Genomic DNA, 27,714 nt, shown 5'->3' on the forward strand with positions numbered 1-27,714 from the left:
ATTTTATATGCTACTTTATTCTTCACCTCCACTACATAGGTAAAGTAATTATAGCTATTAAATAAATGTTCAATCATATGATGTTCAATCATAGATGTTCATACACAGAAAATCTATATTTATAAAATAATACATTAAGGATTAGTACCCAACTATCTCACAAATTTATTATAACATGTAAATTAAATTTAAGCATAGAAAATATGTAAATTAGCTTCACCTGAATTAGCTACAAAATTAATACTGCAGAAGCTATTAGTAATAATAATCTGAAACTACATTTGGCAATGTAACACTGGAAATGCAATTCTCTTTCCTAAGTTTTACATTTTGAAACTTTTTAGTGCATTTTGTTGCTAAAACTTCTGTACTTTTGAATATGAAACTTTGCTGCTACTGCTATTATTGAGTAAAATACTGCTATTATTGAGTGAATACTTTGTCCTCCACATGATTGACATGATTGTCATTCAAACATGCAAAGACTGGGTGGCATCTTTTTGTTCAAAAATAAATTGCTAGAATATTATTCTTGGCACTTTATTATTGGTAAATTGTTATACAAAGTCAAACAAAATACCATATACTAGTATACCAAACAGAATAACAAAATGCAGTATACCAGATAACTTGGTTGTGGAGGGTAAACTTACAGCTCCAAAAACGTATTATCCATCAGCCATTTGTCAGTATTTATGAACGGTCTCTGTTTTAATGAACTTAATAAAATGGAACAAAATCACAGAGTAAGACAAACTGTAATCATAATAAACAGTGCTGACTGAGAACAACCATAAAATGTAATAAAAATGATCAATAATCAATCTATCCTTGGCCATTGTAAACGGACGGACGGAACTAGGGAGAGAGGCTGGTGAAGGATAAGAAAGTAGAAGAGGCAAAAGTTGCACGTTTTGCCATCAACAAAATATCACATCTACAACTGCTGAAAATGTCCAGTACTCTGCTGTGGTTCCACTTGCCCCGGCCTGTTACTGTTTGAGGATGTGCCACTTTGTCTTTTAAGGGCTGTGATCCTGTTCCTGACGTAGTCCTTTACACCTTTCCACGAACGCGTCCTCAGTGCTTTTGGCTCAGCCTCAAGACACTGAATGCAGTCGTTTTTCTGAGGCACCTTGTGTCCTTGAATGAAACGCATCATGTGTCTTTCGACAGCAAGAACCTCTGCTTCTTCCCATTTGTGTTTGCCCTTATTTTGAGACCCTGGTATGGGGAAAGCAGAAAGGAATGAACTTCTGTCATCACTGAAACTCTAGAAAACTAAATATTCCTCAAAATAAGTTCCTGACATTACACAGCAAGGTGTCTTATTCTTAAGATGAAGCTGAATGTTTGTTGAAGACAGGATCTTATATACACTGTTGTAACGACCATACTCTCTTTTGTGGACAAAGACCCCAAACAAAGACAAGACAAAAGCTTCAAACCTGTAAATCTCACCCTCCAAATTTTCTTTTTTGTTTGTTTTGACATCAAATTAAGCTTGAACAAAAACGAACAATTAATAACAACATTTGGAGACACTTTGTCTCGTCTCCCCTTTGACATGATTTAATGATTTTGAAATGTGTGGCCTATAGTGTTCAGAATTCAAACTACATTCATTACGAAATTGAAACATGAAACAGGGTGATTGGAACATCTAATTCAATTTAGAAGATCAACAAACTATTGAAACAGACAATCCAGACAAATTAAATACAGGCAGTAAATAAAAACCAAAAACATAATCATAATCATTAATTGTGGAAGTCTAATATCATAACATTAGGCAATGTGATGTAACACAACTATTGTGTTAAAAAGACAAAAACAATATATATATATACATATATATATTCTGACAAACTGCAGGCTTGGGACCATCAACACCTAAAAAGTGGATTGGCAAGTCAAAAATAAAAATCCTTGCAAATCAGGGCTCTACAGTGCGAGCAACTAAAAATAGATGTGTGCAAACTGTAAAATGTATTTAGGAGCACCACGTGTGTATAAAAAGTATAACAAAATCACATATCAGTAATATAAGCTTACAGACAATATGTCATAGAGTCATGAACCTAAAAAGAAAGGGACAGAAAGACGGTTAACGATCGCCGGTACTACCTTTGTTGTCTGAGTTGACAGGTCTTGGAGGTACAGTCACTTCGGTGCCTGCTGTTACTCCATGTGCTTGTTGTTGATAAAAATCTGCTGGTTCATAGCTTGCACCGGAGACCTCAGTGTGATGCCATGATGCAGCTTGTTGTGATCTTACTGCATTGAAGACACAAACAGGAAGTCTTATTTTACATAGTGTATCCCATCTACCTATACGCACATTGCCAACACATTCCATTTTCAGCCTTACAGCCATTTGGTCGTGGTGACTGTATTTATTACAGCCATGTGGTGCAACACCCTCCATTCAATGGCAACAAGTTACTCAGTGGTCTCTCAGGATACTAGTCACTCCCTTGTTTTCACCCTAACATCAACTGATTGAATGTAACCCTCAATTTAGTTTGAGCCATATTACATCAATAGATCACTGCACTGATATCTGAACCATTTGCCTCATGATATCAAATCAAATGTACAAATGAAAGCTAGTCCAAGTCCAGTTAAAAGGTTTTTAGATCTGCAAGTCTTCAAAACCAGACGGATGTGTATTCCAGGTTCCTGCATATGATTTAATCTTTAATATGATGACAGTTGCTCTAAAGTATGGCACACGTGTGGACTGCATTGGTTCAACATTACTCAGAGATCATTAAAATATCACGCCAGCTGTTACTTTAGAAAGTGGTTTACTTTTGTATTTTCAAGTGGAACGTGAAAAAGGTGGAAACGACCTTCATACTACACGTAACCACAGACTGGCACCTTACCTAAATCCTGTATTTAATATTTAACTGTGCAAAATGTCACTTTGGTGTTTTGGCATATATATTTTTTAATTGCCTAAAAACTGAAAAATGATTACCTTCAGAAACCATTTCAACATCATTCAGCTGCATGTCGTTGTTCTGTCGCAGGGTTCGAACTTGATTATTAGGGCCTAAAATTTGGTCAGCCTCATCTTCATCCAGGTTCAACAGCTGTAGCATTGTAGCATAATGCTTCCTGATCTTTCTTGATGTCAGCGCCTCAGGGTTTTTAGCTCCACATTCTTTGACATATTGTTGGATGCACTCTGACCCTTTGTAGGCAGACAGTGCACTCGGTCGGCCGAAGAGAAAGGGATTCTTACTGGGGACCCCACACGTCTCGCGGGTCTTTACGAGAAGTTCCATAGCTGACACGAATGAGGGCTTCAGTAGAACAGGGACCATTCTCCCACAGTTCCCTCGTATGTCAACTCTAGTGAAAAGCCCACACATGGTTCTTTCCAAATCTGAGACGGATACATCCATGTCATCAAGCACGTTTGACTTTTTCCGCGACATAAAAGTTGTTAGCTGTATCGTTGATATCTCTCCGGGTTTCCTCCTGTTGAAAATGATTGTCCGAGCGAGTATCACCTTGGCCAGAACAGCATAGCTTTCTGCAGAAGGTGCGTCTCTGAGTTTTCTCTCGGCAAGAAGATGAGCAGTCTCCATGTGGAAATTCAGGCGCTTTACATCTTGAGCGAATGGCACAGTTTTTTCTGTGGTCAGTTTAGTTTCTCTAAGAGTTGTTAATGCGCCTGAAGAAATTAACTCGTTCCATTTCTTCTGGTACACTGACAGGAAGTTTCGCGCAGACTCTGCCAGGCTTGCATCACCACACTTCACTGCGTTACTCTCAACAATACTACAGGCCTTCTGTAGGTGGTAGCCGAGCTTGAGGGCAAGTGAAGGAATGTTGTATGTTTTGTTTTCTGGGTCATAGCCTGCTAAGACTTTCACTGCAGAAACCACATGTCGGAAGCTTGAGGGGTAAAAGAAATCCTGCAGGTTCTTCAGAGGGGTTATTTTTTGAGCTTCGAGCACAAGCCTTGCTATCTGACGAAGGTTTTGTCTTATATAATCATGCTTCCTCACGTCAGATCCGTGCTGATTGAACATTTGCTCTCCAAACTGCAAGATAATCTTGTCATCCATGACGGCTTGTGTCACGTCATCGTAGATCATCTCGCACAGAATGCTCTTAAAGCCATCGCTTACACCAAGATCTCCTAAAGTTTCAAGCGCACACCGTGATGCGATACGCTTTCTTCCAATCTGCGATTCATTTTCGTTCCTCACTTTCTCTGGGCACAGTCTCATGTGCCTGTACAACGTTTTCTTCACATAAAGACCGCGACAGTAAAGACAATGAAGAAAGTCTTTGGCTTGTCCAGTTGTGTTGGGTCTTTTTCGGACAGCAAGTTGTCCCTTCCCTGTTCTCAAAACATCTTTATTATGCACAAAGTTTCCTTGATTTATTAGTTTGTTCCATATCTTCTGTCTTTCTCTGGAATGCATGGGATACTGAAATGCAACTGCAACCTCTGCTTTGTCACTGTGGACTGTCTCTAGATGCCGTGCCATTTTGGCTAGTGGCTTAGAGCAGAACAAACAGTAATTCCTCTTGTCGTAAACACGGTGTGCTTTGGAATTTGAAGTTGGCAGCACTACAGCTCCGGGGGGCTGATTCTGATTAGTTGCACATGACTTTTTCAGACCTTTGTCCTTACACAAAGAACTTTCTAATTTAGCCTTTTTTTTCAACAGGAGAGGAGCTCTTTCGTCCATGGAGGTCGAGGAACAGCTGTGACTAGATTCATCTGAAGAGCCCCAGTCAGCGTCAGATTGGAAATCAGAGAAGTCGCCATCGCTGTTAGGGATGTAATCGGGATCGGTGTCATCCCCTGACTCGGCTGAGGTATTTTCCCTTTTCTGAAAAATCCGTAAAAACAATTGTGGAAATATGGTCACAATCTGTGAATGAGGCAAATAAAATCCTACGGAGTATTTCATATTTTATATTTCAGGACACAGAAACATATTAATAAAAAGATTTTAATTTGACAGATTCGACTTCAAAAGACTTTCTTAGGTCAATTACTGTTTGCATTATTTGTATGATTGAAGTCTGCACCTGCCTAAAGTCTGAATTTATTTGGCAATATACACTGATCAGACACAACACTAAAACCAGTTATCTGTGTTAATATTGTGGCTGATTGGTGTATTCATTTTGATTGATATATATTTCCAATATATAAATGCATATTTTTTTCAGTGCTGCAACTAACAATTTTATTCATAATCAATTAATTTGCCAATAATATTTTCAGTTAATGCTTTGGCCTATAAATGTCTGAATATAGTGAAAAATTCCCATCACTATTTCATAAAGCCCAAGTTAAAGCTATTCAATTTTCTACTATATATGGCATAAAAAAGCAGGAAATCCTCACAAATGACAAGCTGGCATTAGGTAACACTCAGCATTTTTCCTTTGATAAATGACTGATGATTAGCAGTCATCACAATATTACAGTTCTGCCAATTGACTAGTCAATTAGTTGACAAATCATTTCAGATCTAATATTGTCGTTGATGAGATTACTGGCTGAAACAGGAAATGAAAAGCTTTGAGTGTCCTAAGGCCTGACAGTTAAAGGTCACACCACATAAACGCAACTTAAAGAACAGAAGAACATAACAGAAACAGACTGTGGGCAATGCCATAACTTTCACATGGAAACTGTTCTAATAATAAAAGGTAACTACCTCTGATTCTCCTGCTGACATTGGCTTATCACAGGCCTCATCGTGTTCATCAAAGGTCGCAGGTGATAAACAATCTGCTGAAAGATGCCGCTGCGTCTGAAAAACAAAACAAACAACGAAAAGAAGGTAAGAAATTCTAACACTGTAAAAGTTAAGAAAAGTAATTTATGCAGAATTAATAAATCTAATATGGAGCTACCCTTGACTTTCCTGGAGACAGCTCAACTTGCTGTGCATTGCTGGTTTTAGTTTGCTCACACTGAGATGAATCATCCATTGATGGAGGAAACTAAGAGTGGAAACAATAGTGCGTACTATATTATAAGATATGAATTGTTTTATATCATTGCAAATCAAACTACAGCATCCAAATAAAGAGAAATGTCATCTACCTGACTAGCTGTGGGTAGAGGCTGCCCATCACTACCGTCATCTGGAGGAATTGATTCCAGCTTAGAGGGAGGACAAAGTCAAGTCAGTAGGGGGAAACTGTCGAGAATTATCTATAACAATCTCTATAATATCACGGATTAAGAAATAAAATATCTTTACTGTAATACTGGATAGCAGCTATCTAAAGAAATAGTACTGATCTTCTTCGATGAAAAATTGCCATAACACACTTACAAGTTTATCCATCTCTGCCAGCTGTTTAAGTAGTTGCGCACGGTGATGTAAAAGTACTGAACGCCATATCTCAGTGCTGCCCTGAAAGCAGATCAAAATTATTAAAAAAACATTAAAAGGTATAAATTAACGGTAATGATCTTCAATGGAACTCCACGTCTATGCTAGTCAGTCAACCTTGATAGCAACAAATTATGTAAAAAATTACCACAGCTTAGATGTATTAGTACAAAAATAAACCACCAAAACAACAGAACTTTCCTCTGTTTTGGTGTTTGCGGTTAGGTTCCTCACCAGAGGAGTAAGGTTCTCCTGCGATGGCTCATTGTTAGGATGAGCAGCTGCATCAGGGACAGATTTGCTTACGGCTCCTGAGGAAAAGAAAAGACAATGTAAGATGGTACAAAATGGTACAATATTGTAACATGAACTTATAATGAGGCAAATAATGGCTATAAGATTTGATTCTTTTAAAATTCAGTACGCTCAATTAGGATCTAAAAATTCAAGTGCAGTCAAAAAATTGGCTCAAATAGTCTTGGTCCAATTCTGATATGAACATCAGACTTGACACAAAATACTACATGTTTAACCACACTGAAGAGGCTTTTCACCCTTCACTACATGACAAACATGCCACTGTAACACGCAGGTATTACAAATACAATACCTGTGCAGTGTGATGATGATATCCACTGAGGCTGCTCCTGAGAAGTAGATGGGCCATAGCTGTGAGTGTATCCAGTAACACCAGCAGATTCCACATTCGCTCCTTCCAGAGTAGGTTGTGATGCACTTACACTTTGTCCACATGATGGCAAGCTCATAGGCAGATCCTGAAGTCTACTTGGTAAACCCTGATTGGTTAACAGAGGTCGAAATGACGCTTTGTAAGGGTCATGGGGTGACAGAGGTGGTACATGTTGGGGCCTGCTGGGCTGTAATCCTTGGTTTGGTTGGGGAAGAGATGGTAGAGGTATAGTTTTTCGTTGGTTTGCAGTTAGCAGCAGTGATGAAGTCTGTGGGCTTTGCTGAGCACAGGAAATAAGAGGAGAGGCACTTGGGATAGCAGTGTTGGCAAATAACGTGGTGGATGATAGATTGCTACTAATGTGAGAGGCTTTGTACAGGACAGAGTGATGAGTGTTATTTGTGGATGATAAGGTGCTGAGGTCGCTCAAACAGCTTTGATTGGACGTCTGCAGATGGTCGTAGGAGGGTCGCTGTTCAGAAGACAAGCCCAAGCTGAGATGCTGAGAGCTGGTCACTGAGTTGAGGGGGGGTCCTTGAGTTAAAGTTGTGGACCAGCCGTTCTGGCCCACCCACGACTGACAGGGTAGGTGGCTCTTATTTGCTGTTGGGTTCTCCATCATTGTCCATAATCATCAAATTGTTGCTTGAAATCTCTTATTTCCTTGGACACAGGTCCTGGCAGAGCAAAACATAACGCACAATTTACCATCATGCCCACGACACAGTTGCATTTCTACTTACATCACATCCATCTTCATTGACTTCGTGCAACATAATAGAAGGGAGAGTGTGGTTTAGGAAATAATATTGCACCAGCTGGCCATAAGAGAGAAAGAAATGCTGGGCTTCAGCTGGAAAACATTACTGTAGGGACTTTAAAAAGACGCAAAAGAGTCCATATAATAAAAAATAAAAAAAATACTGTCGGATTACTAATATCCTGAATTGGGGGGATTATATCCAACCCTAGTTTTTAATACAGAAATTCAAAAAATGTAAACTAGCCTAATACCTGTACATGTATAGATGTTAAAGTCTATAGATAATTAACAACTCACAGATATTAATGAAATTGTTTTTTGTATATATGTATGTATTTTTTTTTTTAATTAAATCTATGGAATATCAAAAAAAAGAAAGAAAGAAAGAAAGAAAGAAAGAAAGAAAAAGCAAACAACTACAGTTTCAGTCCAAGTCCAAAGTAAAGTAAAAAAAAATCTTGTTTGGTTCAATCTCAAGTACAAAGATATTCAGTTTACAACGAAAGCATTTGATAGACTCAGATAATGTTTAGCATTTTTTGAACAAATTTTGCTTGGCAAATAACTGAAATGATTAATCGATTATCGAAATAGTTTATGATTATTTACCTGTAAATCACAGAATCGACTACTCGTTTCAGCTGTACATGGGATTTAACATGAGTTTTTACCGAAGAAAAAGCTCATTTAAAACAGTTGACATCGTATTTTTATAGAACACACTAGAAAATTAAGTGTAGAGTTTGTAGAGCTTTTCATTTCAATGATCTTTAATGAATGGTGACTTCGATATTTTCCCCAAATCACTTTGCATTAATATTTACAGTAGGGAAAGGTCCTCTGTGCTTAAATCGTTACGTGCTCACTGACAACATACCTTGTGGTTAGTAGTTATTTAGCTAGCTACGTTGATTAGCCGTTACCGTTAGCAGTTAGCAAGCTCGTCTGTGAAATACCGGAAATATTCGTAGCGGTAGCAACGACTGCAAAATGACCGGATTTAAAGATACAAACGTATGTACAGACACATCTTACATTCATTAAAACATGTTTGAACATGAGTACCACACCTGCGGAGATCGGGCAACGGCCTTTGTTTACCTCTCATGCTGTTAACATAATACTTCCGCTTGTTTTTTTCAGAATAAGAGCGTTAACTCCACAAATAAAGCAAGACATGAAATAAATTAATGAAAAACTTTTATTTGAAACATTTCGAAACATTTCAACACATTGACTGAAACTAAACAAGTTTAACAACGTTTTCATTTTTCTATCGCAGTAGTCTGCTCCTATATCTGTGTTCAATTCATCCAATAGAACTAAATATAGAGAAAAAAGCTTTTAATTCGTTTTTGTTTTATTTATTCGTATTGTCTTTTATTCTGAACTTCATTTCAATTCAAGTCAAATGTTGAAACAACGATCAGAGAATATAATAATAGTAATATATGATCCATCCTCGGATCTGAGATCTGACTGATTCTAACTGTGAGATCACACACACAGTGAGCAGCTGACTGCTGTGAAAACCAATGCAACTCCAACAAAATCAAACAAGTTGTACAACCTTTCTCCAACATGCAATGATTTATTCTTCACATAATTTTACATATTTATGACTATTTCAAGTTTGTTTTCATGTGAAGTCACAAAAGGAAATATCAAGATGAAGTAATGTGCTGCTTTATGATATACATACAAGTATACTGTAATTCACACTGAGTTTTCTAAAATGACGATTATCAGAAACGGAAACAAATCATAAAATAAATCTCATTTCCTGTCTGAAAAAAAGTCTGAATAAAACTTGCTGGTGATTTATTTACACATCATGTAAAGTAGCATCCATAAGATGTACATTTGATAAACCTATATCTCACCATTATGAACTGGACATTTAGCGTTCATGTCATTGACCAAGTAGACCGATACAAAAATGACAAATAACGTATGAAGAGGCAGTGTGATTAAATACTTCATTAAAATGAATCTCTATTAAAACATCTGTTTCCAAAGAATAAAACTACAGATCCAAAACTCATCAAATGACACAAGAAGATCAAAAAGTAAAACTGCTGATGAACAAACTGTCACAGAAGTGAAACAGTCAGAGCATCAGGACAGTGGATATAAACTACTATACAATGTTGTTTGACTCAAAACAAGATGCTGAGAACCAGGATAATGAACAGCTCTGATTTGTAAAGTTTGTCTCCTGATGATGTGATACAGCTTCAGCAGTTTGTTGTCACTTTTTATTGGACATTAATCTTTATTTTAAGAATAAAGATCCAACAAACCTACAAACTAAAGTTACCATCATGAATAAATCTGAACTAAAGTAAACAAAAGTGTAAGTAAATGATTTGCATATAAAAACAACAATTTGGATTTTCATGTATTTACAGGGAGTTTCCATGACAACAGCGATTGAAGATAAAAATCATTTTACATGATCAATTTCAGACAGTAAAGTTTCTGTGAGCCCCAACAACAGATCAATTCTCTTCAAAAACAAAAGAAAAAATAATAATCAATCAGAAATCTTACAAACTAAAACTGATGATGATGATATTATTAGAAACAAGGAGCTAAATGTTTTAGTGACCCTCAACACCAAATCACATCTATTTTAAAGACTAAATGACAGGTGAGCAGGTGTAGAAGCAGCTTGGCTGTAAAATGTGATGATGAGTTTAGAGTGTAATAAACCTCAAACCATCATGAGAGAAAAACTAACATCCCTGAACATCACAGAGAAATCTCAGTGTGACACAGTTTGATATCAGAGGTTTTGGCGTCACCAGCTTCTCCAATATTAAAATATGGGAAGAGTTTCTCAGTGAAAGTGTCTCTGTGAGTGAAGATGGGAGTCGTGTCTTCAGGGTCGTAGAAGGACACCTCCCCCCTGTCATAGTCCAGCTGGACTCTGATCCTCTGGAGACTCTTCTTCACTGTGACAGTCTTTTCCTCACCATCGGTGTATTCATCATCATCATGTGATAAACACCAGATTCCATATTCTGGTGAAGCAGGACACTCTCCCTTCCTGTCAACTGACTCTTTAGCCAAACCCACAATCCAGTCAGGATGGTCTCCCACCTCCACCTCCCAGCTGTGTTTCCCTGAGCTGAAGCCCTCAGAGCCCAGAACACTGTGATACTGAGTGTTTCTCTCTGGATTGTCAGGGAGCTGCTGCTTTGTGTCTCCATGTCTCACACTGGTCAGATCATCAGACAGATGGAGCCAGGGGTTTGCAGTGTTTGGGTCCAGAATGACAGGACTGAAGTGGACCTTCTCCTTCATCTTCTCCCAGACTCTGAAGGACAGGTTGCCCAGGTGTTTGGCCACATCTGTCAGAGCTCCTGAGAGCAGCTGTGGATCTGACAGTGAGCACTGGGCTCTGGCTCTGGTCTGAGTGGGTTTATAACTGCTGAGGAACGGCACGTTGTGTTTCTGCAGGTCTTCTTCAACAGCAGAGATACTGTCTGACAGAGAGGAGATCTGCTCCTGAATCATCTTCATCTCTCTGCTGATAGTCTTCCCCTTCTGCTCCTCTTCCTCCCTCAGAGCTGCCAGTCTGGACTCCTCTTCCTCTTTCAGGAACTGGTGGAGCTTGTTGAACTCTGCTCTGATCTGCCTCTCTGTGGACAACAGCTGCTTCTTGGAGTGTTGAATCACTTCACTGTATGTTTTCTCCACTTGTTTGTATTTGTTCCTCTTGTCCTGTAGAGACTTTAAGTCAGATTCCAGCTGCTCCTTCAGGTCACTGACTGCTTGTTCTACAGGAACCACCTTGTGACTCTGGTGGAGAGAAAACTCACAGACAGGACACACAGCTCTATCTTCATCCTTACAGAACAATTTAGGCTCTTCTTGATGTTTACCACAAACCACCTCCACCTTCTTCTCTCCCAGTTCTGTCTCCGATGATCCAGATTTCTGTCTCCCAGCAAAAGAATCAGCCAGTTCCTTCAGTCCAAAGTTTACAGTTGGAAAATCCTTTGAGGATTTCCTTTTACAAATGGGACAGTTTTTGTTTTTAGCTTGTTCCCAGAATTTCTTCAGGCAGCTTGAACAGAAGCTGTGGTTGCAGCTCAGAGACACAGGATCTTTGAAAGTCTCTGAACACACATGGCAACTCAGGTAACTTTCAACCAGAGCAACTTTCTCAGCCATTTCCTTGGTATCTTGATTATATTTAACAGCAAAACTCACCAAGTCACTGTCTCTTCAACGTTCTGCTTACAGTCCCGTCACACCCTGTAATGACATCTGAGCAGCGATGACAATCAAAACAACTATTTTCATTTTCTTCACCTCTGTCATTGGTTGAATTTTACAGTCGGAAACGCTGCCGTGTGATTTTGTCACCAGCAGATGGAGCTGCCACAAAGTGTTTCAGAGAGAAATGTTTGACTCTTTGTTTCACACAGCACAGTCATCTGTAGGCAAACAACACAACATTGAAAATGTCTCATCATTCTGATCCGTCTCTCCTTTTCTCAACAAAGATTATGTAGATCAGAGATTACATAGATTATAACATTTCTACAATTCACAATAAGAATGAATCAAGGAGAGTTTTCTGTTCACTCAGTGAGGAGTGAACGTCTCCACTGACACCAGACCAGTTTGACAACATTTTATGTTTCAGCAACTGCACCAGGAAACATTGTGCCAACATGTCAGTATGAAGATGTTTATTTGCTCCAGATAGATTAAATGTTGCAGGTATTAACTTCAAATGCAGCTACAAAGTTTTAATTCACCCCTCAGATCTTCTTTCTTCTTGTTAATCTTGTGCAGATGTTTTTTTCTTTTCTTTGCCCCACATGTTCTCACTGATTCACTCCTTCATTCAATCACTCAGTCATATGTCATTTACTGTCTTTCTCTGTTCAGGGTCACAGGAGGACATGAGTATATATCCCATCATGCACTGGTCGGACTGATTATAATGAGATTGACAAATGAAGTACAAATAACTAATGATCAGATTTTTATATTGTGAACAAAACATGAATGTTCTGTCGATTTCTTATTTCTCATTAAAATCAAACAGGAAAACAATGAGGATTGAAGAAATGTCGTCCAGGCAGGAAGAGAAGTTGTTTAATGACCTTCTGTAACTTTCTAATGATAAACTACAGGATTGTGGCAGATCTGTAACAGAGAAACGATCCATCTTCAGATCTGATTTCTGACTGTTTCTAACTGTGACATCACACACACAGTGAGCAGCTGACTGCTGTGAAAACCAATGCAACTCCAACAAAATCAAACAAGTTGTACAACCTTTCTCCAACATGCAATGATTTATTCTTCACATAGTTTGACATATTTAGGATTATTACAAGTTTGTTTTCATGTGACGTCACAAAAGGAAATATCATGAGTTTTATTTTGTAAATAAAAGTTGAAGAGCAGATACTGAGATTTAGATAAACTGTGTTCTGAAAACAGACTGAAAGAGTTTCAGGAAGACATTTGTTGTTTTGAAAAGAAAAATGAAGTTTAAACCATCAATAGGTCAAGATGAAGTAATGTGCTGCTTTATGATATACATACAAGTATACTGTAATTCACACTGAGTTTTCTAAAATGACGATTATCAGAAATGGAAACAAATCATAAAATAAATCTCATTTCCTGTCAGAAAAAAAATCTGAATAAAACTTGCTGGTGATTTATTTACACATCATGTAAAGTAGCATCCATAAGATGTACATTTGATAAACCTATATCTCACCATTATGAACTGGACATTTAGCGTTCATGTCATTGACCAAGTAGACCGATACAAAAATGACAAATAACGTATGAAGAGGCAGTGTGATTAAATACTTCATTAAAATGAATCTCTATTAAAACATCTGTTTCCAAAGAATAAAACTACAGATCCAAAACTCATCAAATGACACAAGAAGATCAAAAAGTAAAACTGCTGATGAACAAACTGTCACAGAAGTGAAACAGTCAGAGCATCAGGACAGTGGATATAAACTACTATACAATGTTGTTTGACTCAAAACAAGATGCTGAGAACCAGGATAATGAACAGCTCTGATTTGTAAAGTTTGTCTCCTGATGATGTGATACAGCTTCAGCAGTTTGTTGTCACTTTTTCTTGGACATTAATCTTTATTTTAAGAATAAAGATCCAACAAACCTACAAACTAAATCTAGTTTTGAAAAGCTGAAGATCGACAGCAGGAGTTACCATCATGAATGAATCTGAACTAAAGAAAACAAAACTGTAACTAAATGATTTTCATATAAAAACAACACTTTGGGTTTTCATGTTTTTACAGTGAGTTTCCATGACAACAGCGATTGAAGATAAAAATCATTTTACATGATCAATTTCAGACAGTAAAGTTTCTGTGACTCTCAACAACAGATCAATTCTCTTCATGAATAAAATAATTAAACAACAATCAATCAGAAATCTTACAAACTAAAACTGATGATGATGATATTATTTAAAAATCAGTCTTGATTTGCAGCTGTATAAAAGTTTATCTCCTGATCTGATTCAGTTGAAAACAGTTGTTGAGTTGTTCATGTTTTCAGTTTTGTACATCAACACAATTCTGGATAATTCATTTCAGAGCACAGAAACAAGGAGCTAAATGTTTTAGTGACCCTCAACACCAAATCACATCTGTTTTAAAGACTAAATGACAGGTGAGCAGGTGTAGAAGCAGCTTGGCTGTAAAGTGAGATGATGAGTTTAGAGTGTAATAAACCTCAAACCATCATGAGAGAAAAACTAACATCCCTGAACATCACAGAGAAATCTCAGTGTGACACAGTTTGATATCAGAGGTTTTGGCGTCACCAGCCTTATCAATACTGAAATATGGGAAGAGTTTCTCAGTGAAAGTGTCTCTGTGAGTGAAGATGGGAGTCGTGTCTTCAGGGTCATAGAAGGACACTTTCCCCTTGTCATAGTCCAGCTGGACTCTGATCCTCTGGAGACTCTTCTTCACTTTGACAGTCTTACCAACACCATTGGTGTATTTTCCACTGCGATGTGTTAAACACCAGAATCCATATTCTGGTGAAGCAGATATCTCTCCCTTCTTGTCAAATGACTCTTTAGTCAAACCCACATTCCAGACAGGATGGTCTCCCACCTCCACCTCCCAGCTGTGTTTCCCTGAGCTGAAGCCCTCAGAGCCCAGAACACTGACATACTTAGTGAATCTCTCTGGATTGTCAGGGAGCTGCTGCTTTGTGTCTCCATGTCTCACACTGGTCAGATCATCAGACAGATGGATCCATCGGTTTGCAGTGTTTGGGTCCAGAATGAAAGGAATGAAGTGGACCTTCTCCTTCATCTTCTCCCAGACTCTGAAGGACAGGTTGCCCAGGTGTTTGGCCACATCTGTCAGAGCTCCTGAGAGCAGCTGTGGATCTGACAGTGAGCACTGGGCTCTGGCTCTGGTCTGAGTGGGTTTATAACTGCTGAGGAACGGCACGTTGTGTTTCTGCAGGTCTTCTTCAACAGCAGAGATACTGTCTGACAGAGAGGAGATCTGCTCCTGAATCATCTTCATCTCTCTGCTGATAGTCTTCCCCTTCTGCTCCTCTTCCTCCCTCAGAGCTGCCAGTCTGGACTCCTCTTCCTCTTTCAGGAACTGGTGGAGCTTGTTGAACTCTGCTCTGATCTGCCTCTCTGTGGACAACAGCTGCTTCTGTGAGTGTTCAGTCATTTCACTGTATGTTTTCTCCACTTCCTCATATTTGTTCCTCTTGTCCTGTAGAGACTTTAAGTCAGATTTCAGCTGCTCCTTCAGGTCACTGACTGCTTGTTCTACAGGAACCACCATGTGACTCTGGTGGTGAGGAAAATCACAGACAGTACACACAGCTCTATCTTCATCCTTACAGAACAATTTAGGCTCTTCTTGATGTTTACTACAAACCACCTCCACCTTCTTCTCTCCCAGTTCTGTCTCAGATGATCCAGATTTCTGTCTCCCAGCAAAGGAATCAGCCAGTTCCTTCAGTGCAAAGTTTACATATGAAATAACCTTTGAAGATTTTCTTTTGCAAATGGGACAGTTTTTGTTTTTAGCTTGTTCCAAGAATTTCTTCAGGCAGCTTGAACAGAAGCTGTGGTTGCAGCTCAGAGACACAGGATCTCTGAAAGTCTCTGAACACAAAGGGCAGCTCAGGAAGCTTCCAAGATCTCGCTCAGCCATTTTCTGTTTACAAATTGTTTGTAATTGAAAGACTCACCAAGTTTAATTTCCCTTCAGCTTGCCTCTTACACTGTCCAGGTGATTATTGTTCAGTTAGAGATTTCCCAGCCTGTAATGGCGTCCTGACTCCGTTCAGCAATGACAGAATCTGCTTTCAATTTCATCCAAATCTTTCATTGGTTATTCATTAATGGCAATATATTCTGCTATCTGCTTTTATTACCTTTGTACAGAACAAGATGTGACCTAAGTCATGTGACACCTGTCCTTCAGTCCCTGTGTTTGCAAGTGTAGAGTGAAGCAGTGTGGGAAATGCAGTTACACATCGACACGAAGGTGAAGAGACACTGAACTATTGATCCTACTGAAATGTTGTGTTTTATATTTAGCGAATGACAGTGAAAAGTGTATGTTGTCACAGTAGAGACAGAGAAACTGCTGGAAACACTGGTGATGATGAAATAACATCAGACTCTTAAGATGACACTTATTCACTGAGTGATGTTTAAGATCAATAATGAGGTGAGTGAGTGTTTCTGTGCTTGTGTTTCTTTCATCGTTTATTCACTTGATCTTTCATCCAGAAGTCAGTCAAGATCAAACATAGTCGTTCTTATCAACTGATCAATCATGATCTGATCACATGTTTTATTCCAACTCTCATTTATCTTTAGACTTTGTCTTACAGCTTTTTATTAGTCTCGTACCCAACCTTTGGACTCACTGTCTCGACGGTGCACTTCTTTAATTTCCTTCACAAAATCCCTCAAACTAAATATTTGTATCCGTCTTCTCTTAAAGTGGGTTATAGGCTTGTGCCAGACTGACAACAGATAGTCAAACATTGTGCTCAGAGAAGCAACCAATAGTATTCAAGTCTTTAATGAGTAGCTCCAGCACCTCACATACAGGAAGCAGTGTGTGTGTGTGTAAAGTACTTTCAACAGATGAGAAAAAGAGGTTTTAGGTTTTTATGCAAAACTTAAAACAACAAAGAAGAAACAAGTAACAGCAACAGACAATAAGTGGGAACTAACTGAGCTGAACAGCTTGAAGTGTTAACTTTGTTTTGCCCTGTGTGGAGGTAAACAAAGGCAAATTACACTCACTGAGCACTTTATTAGGAAACACCTGCTGATTCATGCAATTATCCAAATCAGCCAATCATGTGGCAGCATTTATTTCAAAGTGGAGAATCCTGCAGATACAGGTCAGGAGCTTCAGTCAATGTGTGACCTCAACAAATGACGCATTTCCTGCTGGGTGTGGATTTGACCAATGAAGTAGCGTGAAAAGAAATGAAAGTAGATTTTTGACATTGTTTTCGAGCTGAGACCGGGCCATACAGCGTGTAGATTTCTGCCTGGAACACACGTTTGGATTTTTTCAGTTGAAGAGTACAAGTGATTGGTGAGTTCTTGGCTGTTGAAAGACGATTTACCATACGCAAGACAAATGGCTGAGAAAGTTCTGTGCTTGAAAAGTTACCTTAAGTTGCCATTCCGTGTGTTCAGAGACTTCAGAGATCTCCGCTGTTCTCGCAGCTGCACTACAGTTCTCGTTCACCGCTCGGCCTACGAAGGCAATTCTGGGCAACAAGCTAAAACACAAGAAACTGTCCCCATTTGTAAAAGGAAACTCCTCAAGGAATTCAGGTTAAACTTTGGACTGAAGGAACCTGGCTGTTCCTTTGCTCGGGAGACCGCAAATCTTGGATCATCTGCAGACACGAACTGCGGAGAGAAGAAGCGTGGAGGTGGTTCTGTAGTAAACATCAACGAAGAGCTAAATTGTTCTGTAAGGATGAAGATAGAGTGTGCTGTCCTGTTCTGTGAGTTGTTCCTCTCCACCAGAGTCCACAAGGTTGGTTTGCCTAGTCACGCACCAAGAAAGCAGTCAGTGACCCTGAAGGAAGCAGCTGGATCGACTTGAGAATGGGTCTCTAAAAGGATAAGCAAAGAGAGATCACAACCACTAACCAAGACAGAGGTGTGAGTGATTTTAACATACAGTGAAGTGATTCCAACAACTTCCAAGAACGCGCTCGTTTGTCCACCCAGAGGCAGATCAGAGCAGAGTTCAACCACTCCAGACACCAGTTCCTGAAAGAGGAGAGGAGTCAGACTTGCAGCTCTGAGGGAGGACAGAGGAGCCCGAAGGGGAAGACTATCAGCAAGAGACGATGAAGATGATTCCAGCGAGCTAGATCTCGTCTCTGTCAGACAGTATCTCTGCTGTTGAAGAAGACCTTGCAGAAACACAACGTGCCGTTCCTGCAGCAGTTATATAACCCTCATCCAGAACCGAGAGCTCAGAGCCCGTGCAAGTAGCTGGATGGGAGGTGCGGGAGAGAGCGCGGGGGGGCGGGGAACAAGCGGCGCCAGTCGACGGGGCAGAGAGTCGCGGGGGACTGTGCCGAGGGACGGGTGGGGTAGAGCGGGAAGGTAGGGGGGTGGGGAGGCCAGAGGCGGGCGGCAGGGCTGTCCGAGAGGCCAGTGATTCGGTAGGGGGCGGGTGGGGGCGGAAGGGAGATGGGGCGGGAACGCGGGGGAGAGGGACGGGCGGGGGGCGCCCCCGGGGGGGAGCAGTCGAGGAAGAGAGGTAGAACCGATGACGAGGGCGGGGGGGCAGGGAGGGGGGCTGATGAGGATGTGAGCTGGAGGCGGGGGGGGGCGCGCGGGGCGCGCGGGGGCGGCGGGGGGCGGGGGGGGGGGGGGGCGGGTACGGCCGCGCCGGCAGGGGGGAGCTAGGGGGGGGGAAGGAGGGGTTGATGTAGGGGCGCTGAGAAAGGCGTAGGGGTGGGTGGGGTTGGACAGGAAGCAGCCCGGCGTACGGCGCGGGGCGACGGTTCGAGGGGCGCGGGGGGCGGCCGGGGAGGCGCGGGGGGGGGGCGGGGGGGGGGGGGCGGGGGTGGCCGCGGGGGGGGCACTGTCAGCAAGTACACAGCTGCTCTCACGGAACTCTGACAGATGTGCGCACACCCTGGCAATCCCTGTCCTTCAGTGCGAAGAAGGATCTGGGAAGAAGATTGACAGGGAAAGGTTCACTTCAGTCCTGTCCATTCCTGGACGGCAAAGTAAATGCAGCACCCCAGGCTCCATCTGTCTGATGATCTGGACGCAATAGTACTGTGCGACATGGAGAACAAAGCAGCAAAGCTCCTGACTCAGAGAGAAAACACTCACGTATGGCTAAATGTTCGCTGGGGCTCTGAGGGCTTCAGCTCAGGGAGAACACAGCTGGGAGGTGGAGGTGGGAGACGCTCCTGATGGATTCGCTCGCGCCCGCCTCTCCGCACCTAAACGAGTCCAGGCGTTGACAGGAAGGGCAAAGATACGTTTATTTCACAGACCATATACGGATTCTGGTTGTCTTATTATACGCATCGAGTGGGAAAACTAAATCATGGTGTTAATAGACCGATCTGGTCGGCAGTGAAGCAAGAGTTCTGCCAGAGGATCAGAGTCCAGCTGCGACTCATGACAGGGCGGGAGGTGTCTCTCTACTCGCAACCCTGAACATGACTCCACACTCTTCACTCACAGAGACCGGACGAACCAACTTCAATATATCCACTGAGAAAAACTCTTCCCACTCAATTTTAGTATTCCGGACAAGTCTGGCTCGGACGCCAAGAACAGACTCCTTTGAATCTGCTGTGGGTCCCCTCTGAGATGTTCCTCTCGACTGCGCTTGGTATCACGGGATGTTTAGTTTTATCGCTCTCATGCATTGGTTTCGAGGTTTGTCGTAACATCTACACTCACTCATAATCATCACTTTACAAGCCAACGCTCCGCTTATCTTCCTTTCTACACTGCTTCTCACCCGCCCCAGCTGTCACCTCTCGTACGTCCAGTTAACATTAGACTGGTGGATTCTCTCTGGGTGATTCGAGCCGGCATCTCAAACATTACGCTCCTTGGTTTTGTGCTTCTGAAATGAATTATCGCAGAAATTGGTGTTGAATGTCAAACTGAAAACATGATAACAACTCAACTCTGGTTTTCAATAGAATCAGATCAGGTGATAAACTTTTATTACAGCTGCTAAATCAAAGACTGATTTCATATTTTGAAACTAATATCTCATCAATTATCAGTTTTAGTATTGTACGATTTCTGATTGATTATTATTTTTTTAATCTCTTTGTGTCCTTGAAGATTAGAGAATCTTGAGTCTGTTGTTGAGAAGGTTCCAATAAGAACTCGATTACGTATAGATTGATCATATGAGAAATGATTTTTTTCTCGCTTTCAAGTCGCTGTTTCGGATGGGAAAATCACTGTAAATAGTATGAAAATCCAAATGTTTTTGGTTTTTATAATGAAAATATACTTAAGTTTCAGTTTTGTTTTCTTAGTTCAGATTTAGATTCATGAGTGGTAAAAGCTCATGATGGTAAGTCTGATGTGTCTTCAGCTTTTCAAAAATAGATTGTTTTTTGTAGGTTTGTTGGGATCTTTAATTCTTAAAATACAAGGATAAATGTCAAGAAAAAGTAGACAACAACTGCTGAAGCTGGTATCACATCATCAGGAGACAAACTTGTACTAAATCATAGCTTGTACTCAATTATTCCTGGTTGCTCAGACAAAGTCTTGTTTTGGTCAAACAACATTGTATAGCTAAGTTTTATATCCACTGTCCGATTGATTAGACTCTCGACTGTTTCCTTCTGTGAACAGTGTGTGTGTGCAGGTCAGTTTTACTTCTCTTTGATGCTTTTCGTATGTCATTTGACACGAGTTTTGGAGTGCTGTAGTTTATATATCTTTGGACACAGATGTTTTAATAGAGGATACTATTGTAATGAAGATTATTCTAAATCACACTGCAGTCTTCATACGTGTATTGATTGTCATTTTTGTATACGTTACCTTGGTCAATGACATAGAACGCTAATCCTGTCAGAGTTCTATAATGGGTGAGATATAGGTTTTATGCAAATTGTAATCTTATGGATGCTACTTTACATGATGTGTCAAACTAAATCACCAGCAAGTTTTATTCAGATTTTTTTTCTGACAGGAAATGAAGATTTATTTATGATTTGTTTCCACATTTCTGATAATGGGTCATTATTTAGAGAAACTCAGTGTGAATTACAGTATACTTGTAAATGTATAATCACTAAAGCAGACATTCCTTGCATCTTGACTACTTGATTTGGTTTAAACTTCATTTTATTCTTATATCAAAACAACAAAATTTCTTCCTGAAAATTCTTTCAGTCTGTTTTCAGAACACAGTTTATTAATCTCCAGTATTTTGCTCTTCACTTTTAATTTAGCAAATAAACTCATCGATATTTCTGTTTGTGACGTCAACATGAAAACCAACTTGTAATAATCCTTAATATGTAAATATGTGGAAGAATAAATATTGGCGCAATGTTTGGAGAAAGAGTTGTACAACTTGTTTGGATATTTGGATTGGAGATTTTTGCATTGGTTTTCACAGCGGTCAGTGTGCTCACTGTGTGTGTGTGTCCCACAAGTTTAGAAACAGTCAGAAATCAGATCTGAAGATGGATCGTTTCTCTCTTACAGATCTTGGCGCCAATCTGTAAGTTTATCATTAGAAAGTTACAGAAGGTCCATTAAACCAACTTCTCTTCCTGCCTGGACGGCACATTTCCTTCAATCCTCATTGTTTTCCTGTTGATTTTAATGAGAAATAAAAAATCGACAGCAACAATTCATGTTTTGGTTCACAATATAAAAAATCTGATCAATATAGTTATTTAGTACTTCTTTGTCAATCTTCATTATCATAGTCCGAAACCAGTGCATGATTGGATATTACTCATGTCGCTCACTGTGACGCCTGACGAGAAAAGACAGGTAAATGATTGAGTAAGGTGACTGAGTGATTGAATGAAGGAGTGAATCATGGAACATGTTTGGGGGCAAAGGAAAGAAAAAAACATCTGCACAAGATCTAAAACAAAGAGAAAGACATGATCTGAGGGGTGAATTATAAACTGTTGTCAGCTTGCATTTGAAGTTATATACTGCAACATTTAATACTATCTGGAGCAATAACATTCTTTCATTACTGACATGTTGGCACAATGTTTCCTGGTGCAGTTGTGTGAAACATAAAATGTTTATCAACTGGTCTGGTGTCAGTGGAGACGTTCACTCCTGCACTGAAGTTGAACAGGAAAACTCTCCTTGATTCATTCTTATCTGTGATTGTAGAAATGTTATAATTGTATGTAATCTTCTGATTACATAAACTTTGTTGAGAAAAGGAGAGATGGATCAGAATGATTGAGACATTTTCAAATTGTCTTGTGTTGTTTTGCCTAAGTGACTGTGCTGTGTGAAACAAAAGAGGTCAAACATTTTCTTGAAACACTTTGTCGGCGCTCATCATGCTTGGTTTGACAAAATCACACGCAGCGTTTCCGACTGTAAAATTACCAAAATGACAGAGGTGAAGAAAATGAAAATAGTTGTTTTGATTGTCACTCGCTGCTTCAGATGTCATTACAGGGTGTGAACGGGCCTGTAAGCAGCACGTTTTTGAAAAGACTCCCACCAAGGTCTCCAAGATCATCATAATTTGCCTTACATTTTCTTTGCAGAGGCTCTGGACAAGTCCTCCAGATGTTGGAGCGAAACGGTTTGAAGGGTTTACATGCACCCCCCATAAGATAACATTGGGCATTAGGCAGAACAAGGGAACTCAAAGGATGAAGTCTCAGCTTTTCATCAGCCAAAATATTCGTTCTGCTGAATCAAGCCAACAATAGTGGACATAGGGACGACAAAGAGACGGTGGCGAGGCAAATGGTGTGTAGTGAGGCTGTTAGATCTTGATCACTGCTTATATAATTTCGCACATATACGCGATCGCAAGAGACTTAAACTTTTTTCATCTGTAGGCATAAGTGCTGTGCGATCGTGCCTCTATTACTTCTTCACTCGAGATGCGCGCACGACGAGGGTACATTAACCACAGATTAAACTCAGGTATTTTGTAAGTCGCTGTGTAGTACGATGTGGTGTGCGAATGAGACTTAGATAGAAAGATCATGCGTGGGGGGACTGGTGTTACCATTCCTCGAAGTAATAACAGTAGTATCTGAATAGACTACAGAGTTACGATATTGCAGCATATATAGTGCTCTTAGGGTCAACCTTCTGGCCACATTCGGTCACAAAACAGACTGTCTTGCTCCGCAGACTGATGCACTCCACTGAGAGCTATTGCTGTGAGTGTAGTTAGGACTATGAGAAATAATTATACAGGAGCATTCTCCAGGCCAGTAAGATATTAAGGAAGTCAACTAAATATTAGGACAATGTCGTGTGAATTGCGCATCACATAGATCATGCTTCGTGGTGCGGACAGGTGAGGAGCATATGTCAAGATCTAAGAGGAGGGGGGGTCTTTGTCCATATGTATTTAAACCTACAGGCAAGGAGGCCAGAGATGGTTAAAAAGTCGTTTTCCAGAGAAGAAGTGTTCTTATTTTATTTTTAAAAGGCTTCAAGCGACATTTCTATAACTAAAGGAATTCTTTTAAGATATTTGGAGGGCAGAAGTGATATTTGTTATTTTTCTATACACTCCAGCAATAACAGCTCTATGGGCTAGTGTGTATCTGACACACTGTTTGCGTTGTTATATTTTAGTGAAATTCTTGAAAGAGAAATTGACTGATATTTAATGTTGCTGGTTTCAAATGAACACCCAATAAATGGTTATTTACTTTGGCAAGTTTGTAATCTCATACTTCTTTTATAATAAATGAGATGAGCAAATGTTATTGTTGATCCTTAATGTGAGTGAGAGGCTAAAACGCACTCGCATCGAAAATCTGATAGTTGATTGATTTAGTCTCATGCTTTTGTAACGCAACAGGTTTTGCATGCATTTTGAGATAGTGAGATTCAGAATAGATGGATATCAATAAGGATAGGAATAAATGAAACCTGATTAAAAGACTTTTCATTGTTCGTAGATTGTTAACGATGATTGTTCTGGTAGTTTCGTTTCAACAGTGACTAAAATAATACACGTATATATACAGATCTTCATATCAGAAGAAAATGGTTTCTATATTATGTACAAAAGTAAGGTGGACTCGCTCATGAGATAAGATACCACAGACCTCTGCTTCTTTTGTGTTCAGTTCATGACGTTTACATTGTTCCATTTAGGAAAACATAAAGAAGTACAGAGAGATACTAACCTTTTGCAGATTTGGCTGCATTATGATGGGTGTTTTGTCGGAAATGACTGATAACAATACAAGAGTCAAGAGGAAATTATTAAAGCTCGAAATGACAAACAGCACGGCTCCCTCTGCTGGTTACCAAAACAACATGGCAAGCATTTCATACTGGTAATCAAGTTACCAATGACAGAGGTGAAAGTTTAAAGTGAAAGTAAGAAGTTGACATTGTTTTGAATTCATTGTTGAGATGCATTACATGGGTGATCCAAGATTCTGCGAAAACACATGTTTGGATTATTTTCAGGAGAATTGAGCTGATTTGGTGAGTCTTTCTGTAATATAACAAACAACATAGAGAAATGGCTGAAATTATTGCTCTGCTTGAAAGGTTTCCTGAGCTTTGCCATGTGTGTTCAGTAGAACTTTCAGAGATCTGTGTCTCTGAGCTGGCAAACAGCTTCTGTTCAAGGTGCCTGAAAAAATTCTGGGAACAAGCTAAAAACAAAACTGTCCATTTGTAAAAGAAATCTCAAGGTATTTTCCATTACTGTAAACTTTGCACTGAAGGAACTGGCTGATTCCTTTGCTGGGAGACAGAAATCTGGATCATCGAGAGACAGAACTGGGAGAGAAGAAGGTGGAGGTGGTTTGTAGTAAACATCAAGAGAGCAAAATTGTTCTGTAAGGATGAAGATAGAGCTGTGTGTCTGTCTGTGAGTTTTCTCTCACACAGCAGGTCACAAGGTGGTTCTGTTAGAACAAGCAGTCCAGCTGACCTGAAGGAGCAGCTGAAATCTGACTTAAAGTTCTACGGGGACAAAGAGGGAACAATACATAACAAGTGGAGGAAACATACAGTGAAGTGATCTCAACACTCCAAGAAGCAGCTTGTTGTCACCAGAGAGCACGATCAGAGCAGAGTTCAACAAGCTCACCAGTTCCTGAAAGAGGAAAGAGGAGTCCAGACTGGCAGCTCTGAGGGAGGAAAGAGGAGCAGAAGGGGAAGAATCTATCACAGAGAGATGAAGATGATTCAGGAGCAGATCTCCTCTCTGTCAGACAGTATCTCTGCTGTTGAAGAAGACCTGGCCAGAAACACAACGTGCCGTTCCTCAGCAGTTATAAAACCCACTCAGACCAGAGGCCAGAGCCCAGTGCTCACTGTCAGATCCACAGCTGCTCTCAGGAGCTCTGACAGATGTGGCCAAACACCTGGGCAACCTGTCCTTCAGAAGTCTGGGAGAAGATGAAGGAGAAGGTCCACTTCAGTCCTGTCATTCTGGAACCCAAACACTGCAAACCGCCTGGCTCCATCTGTCTGATGATCTGACCAGTGTGAGAAATAGGAGACAAAGCAGGAGCTCCCTGAACATCCAGAGAGAAACACTAGTATTCACGTGTTCTGGGCTCTGAGGGCTTCAGCTCAGGAAAACACAGCTGGGAGGTGGAGGTGGGGACCATCCTGACTGGAATGTGGGTTTGACTAAGAGTCATTGACAGGAAGGGAGAGATTTGTCACCAAAATATGGATTGTCGGTGTTTAACTTACATCGCAGTGGAAAATACATCCAATGGTTGTTAAGACTGTCAAGTGAAGAAGATGTCTCAGAGGATCAGAGTCCAGCTGGACTATGCAGGGGGGAGTGTCCTTTCTGACACCTGAAAGCACACGACTCACATCTTCACTCACAGAGACACTTTCACTGAGAAACTCTTCCCATATTCTCAGTATTGGAAAGCTGGTGACGCCAAAACTTCTGATATCAAACTGTGTCACTCTGAGATTCATCTGTGATGTTCAGGGATGTTTAGTTTTTCTCTCGATGATGTGTTTGAGGTTTATTACACTCTAAACTCATCATCGACGCTTTACAGCCAAGCTGCTTCTACAGCCTGCTCACCTGTCATTTAGTCTTTAAACAGATGTGATTTGGTGTTGAGGGTCACTAAAACATTTAGCTCCTTGTTTTCTGTGCTCTGAAAATGAATTATCCAGAATTGTGTTGATGTACAAAACTGAAAAATGAACAACTCAACATCTGTTTTCAACTGAATCAGATCAGGTGATAAAACTTTTTATACAGCTGGCAAATCAAGACTGATTTTTAAATAATTATCATCCATCAGTTTTAGTTTGGTAAGATTTCTGATTGATTATTATTTTTTCTTTTGTTTTGAAGAGATTGATCTGTTTGTCACAGAAACGGTTTGTTTTCTAAACGTCTGTATGATGGGTTTAAACACAGATACAGATTCCCAACGCATGATGTTATGGCCACATGTTTATTCTTGTCAGTGTCACAAGATGGAGACAAACTTCACCTTTTGTTCATGTCTGGTCGATTTGAACTCAACATTGTGTTTCCACTTTCAGTTACTTTGTGTTTTTCTATTATTGATTGAATGATCAGCAACAATACTCAGATAGGATCTGACATTCAAAACCATGATTGGTTGGTATTAAGAGGCTCAAGGCGTGTCAAGAAAACGTTCCCACACCATTACACCTCCAGCAGCCATGACTGTTGGTACAAAAGAGGGTTGTGTCCATGGGATTCATGCTGCTGATGCTGATTGTGACTCTGTGACTTTGTGACCATCTGCTGCCTCAACGTTCGACGTGTCGTTCGCGCTCTGGAGATGCTCTTCTTGCTCACCACAGTGGTAAGAGAGTGGTTATCTGAGTGCGCGTAGCTTTCTGTCAGCTCCAGTGTGACACTGACCTCTTGACCTCTCTCCTCTACGAGGTGTTCTCGTCTCAGGTGGCTGCGATCACTGGTATTGTTTTTTTGTTTTTGGCTCCATTGTGAGTAAAAACTCTAGAGACTGCTGTGTGTGAAAAATCTCAGGGGATCAGCTGTTTTTCATGAATCCTCCACCAGCCCGTCCGACACCAACGATCATGCTACTGTCAAAGTCCACTGAGATGACATCTTCCCCTCATTGTGATGTTTGTTTGGAATTGAGCTGAAGCTTCCTGACCTGTATCTGCAGGATTCTCCACTTTTGAAATAAATGCTGCCACATGATTGGCTGATTTGGATAATTGCATGAATCAGCAGGTGTTTCCTAATAAAGTGCTCAGTGAGTGTTAATTTGCCTTTGTTTACCTCCACACAGGGCAAAACAAAGTTAACACTTCAAGCTGTTCAGGCTCAGTTAGTTCCCACTTATTGTCTGTTGCTGTTGTTTCTTCTTTGTTGTTTTAAGGTTTTGCATAAAAACCTAAAAACTCTTTTTCTCATCTGTTGAAAGTACTTTACACACACACACACTGTTCCTGTCTCGACGGTGCACTTCCTTAATTTCTTACAAATTCTCAAATAATATTTGTATGCGTCTTCTCTTAAAGTGGGTTATAGGCTTGTGCCAGACTGCAAGATAGTCACATTTGTGCTCAGGAAGCAACCATAGTATTCAAGTCTTTATGAGTAAGCTTCAGCACTCACATACAAGGAAAC

The 27,714-nt window shown here is 40.2% G+C and overlaps 3 protein-coding genes across 5 annotated transcripts; all 3 read right to left on the bottom strand.

Annotated features, from left to right (window-relative positions):
• Positions 1-482: 482 nt before the first annotated feature.
• Positions 483-8,942, bottom strand: LOC111227338. Of its 3 annotated transcripts, none has more exons than XM_022752778.1 (10): positions 8,914-8,942; positions 7,000-7,757; positions 6,624-6,700; positions 6,330-6,410; positions 6,095-6,154; positions 5,902-5,991; positions 5,703-5,798; positions 2,987-4,862; positions 2,128-2,277; positions 483-1,224 (listed from the first exon to the last, which is right to left on the bottom strand). In XM_022752778.1, the coding sequence occupies exons 2-10, from the start codon at positions 7,700-7,702 to the stop codon at positions 938-940; spliced, it is 3,420 nt and encodes a 1,139-aa protein (XP_022608499.1). In that variant the 5' UTR covers positions 7,703-7,757; positions 8,914-8,942; the 3' UTR covers positions 483-937. The 3 variants fall into 3 exon arrangements, with proteins under 3 accessions (XP_022608499.1, XP_022608500.1, XP_022608501.1); XM_022752779.1 differs by lacking the exon at positions 8,914-8,942 and adding an exon at positions 8,453-8,502; XM_022752780.1 differs by lacking the exon at positions 5,902-5,991.
• A 149-nt stretch (positions 8,943-9,091) lies between these two features.
• LOC111227325 (nuclear factor 7, brain-like) lies at positions 9,092-12,114 on the bottom strand. Its single transcript, XM_022752763.1, has one exon. It carries the CDS (start codon positions 12,023-12,025, stop codon positions 10,598-10,600), a length of 1,428 nt encoding a protein of 475 aa, XP_022608484.1. The 5' UTR covers positions 12,026-12,114; the 3' UTR covers positions 9,092-10,597.
• Positions 12,115-14,413: 2,299 nt separating this feature from the next.
• On the bottom strand, positions 14,414-16,059 carry LOC111227326 (nuclear factor 7, brain-like). The gene has a single exon (XM_022752764.1). The coding sequence runs from the start codon at positions 16,057-16,059 to the stop codon at positions 14,638-14,640; it is 1,422 nt and encodes a 473-aa protein (XP_022608485.1). The 3' UTR covers positions 14,414-14,637.
• Between the last annotated feature and the right edge of the window lie 11,655 nt (positions 16,060-27,714).

This window comes from Seriola dumerili, unplaced genomic scaffold (genome assembly GCF_002260705.1).
Source record: "Seriola dumerili isolate Sdu_G_001 unplaced genomic scaffold, Sdu_1.0 BDQW01000177.1, whole genome shotgun sequence".
NCBI lineage: Eukaryota > Metazoa > Chordata > Actinopteri > Carangiformes > Carangidae > Seriola > Seriola dumerili.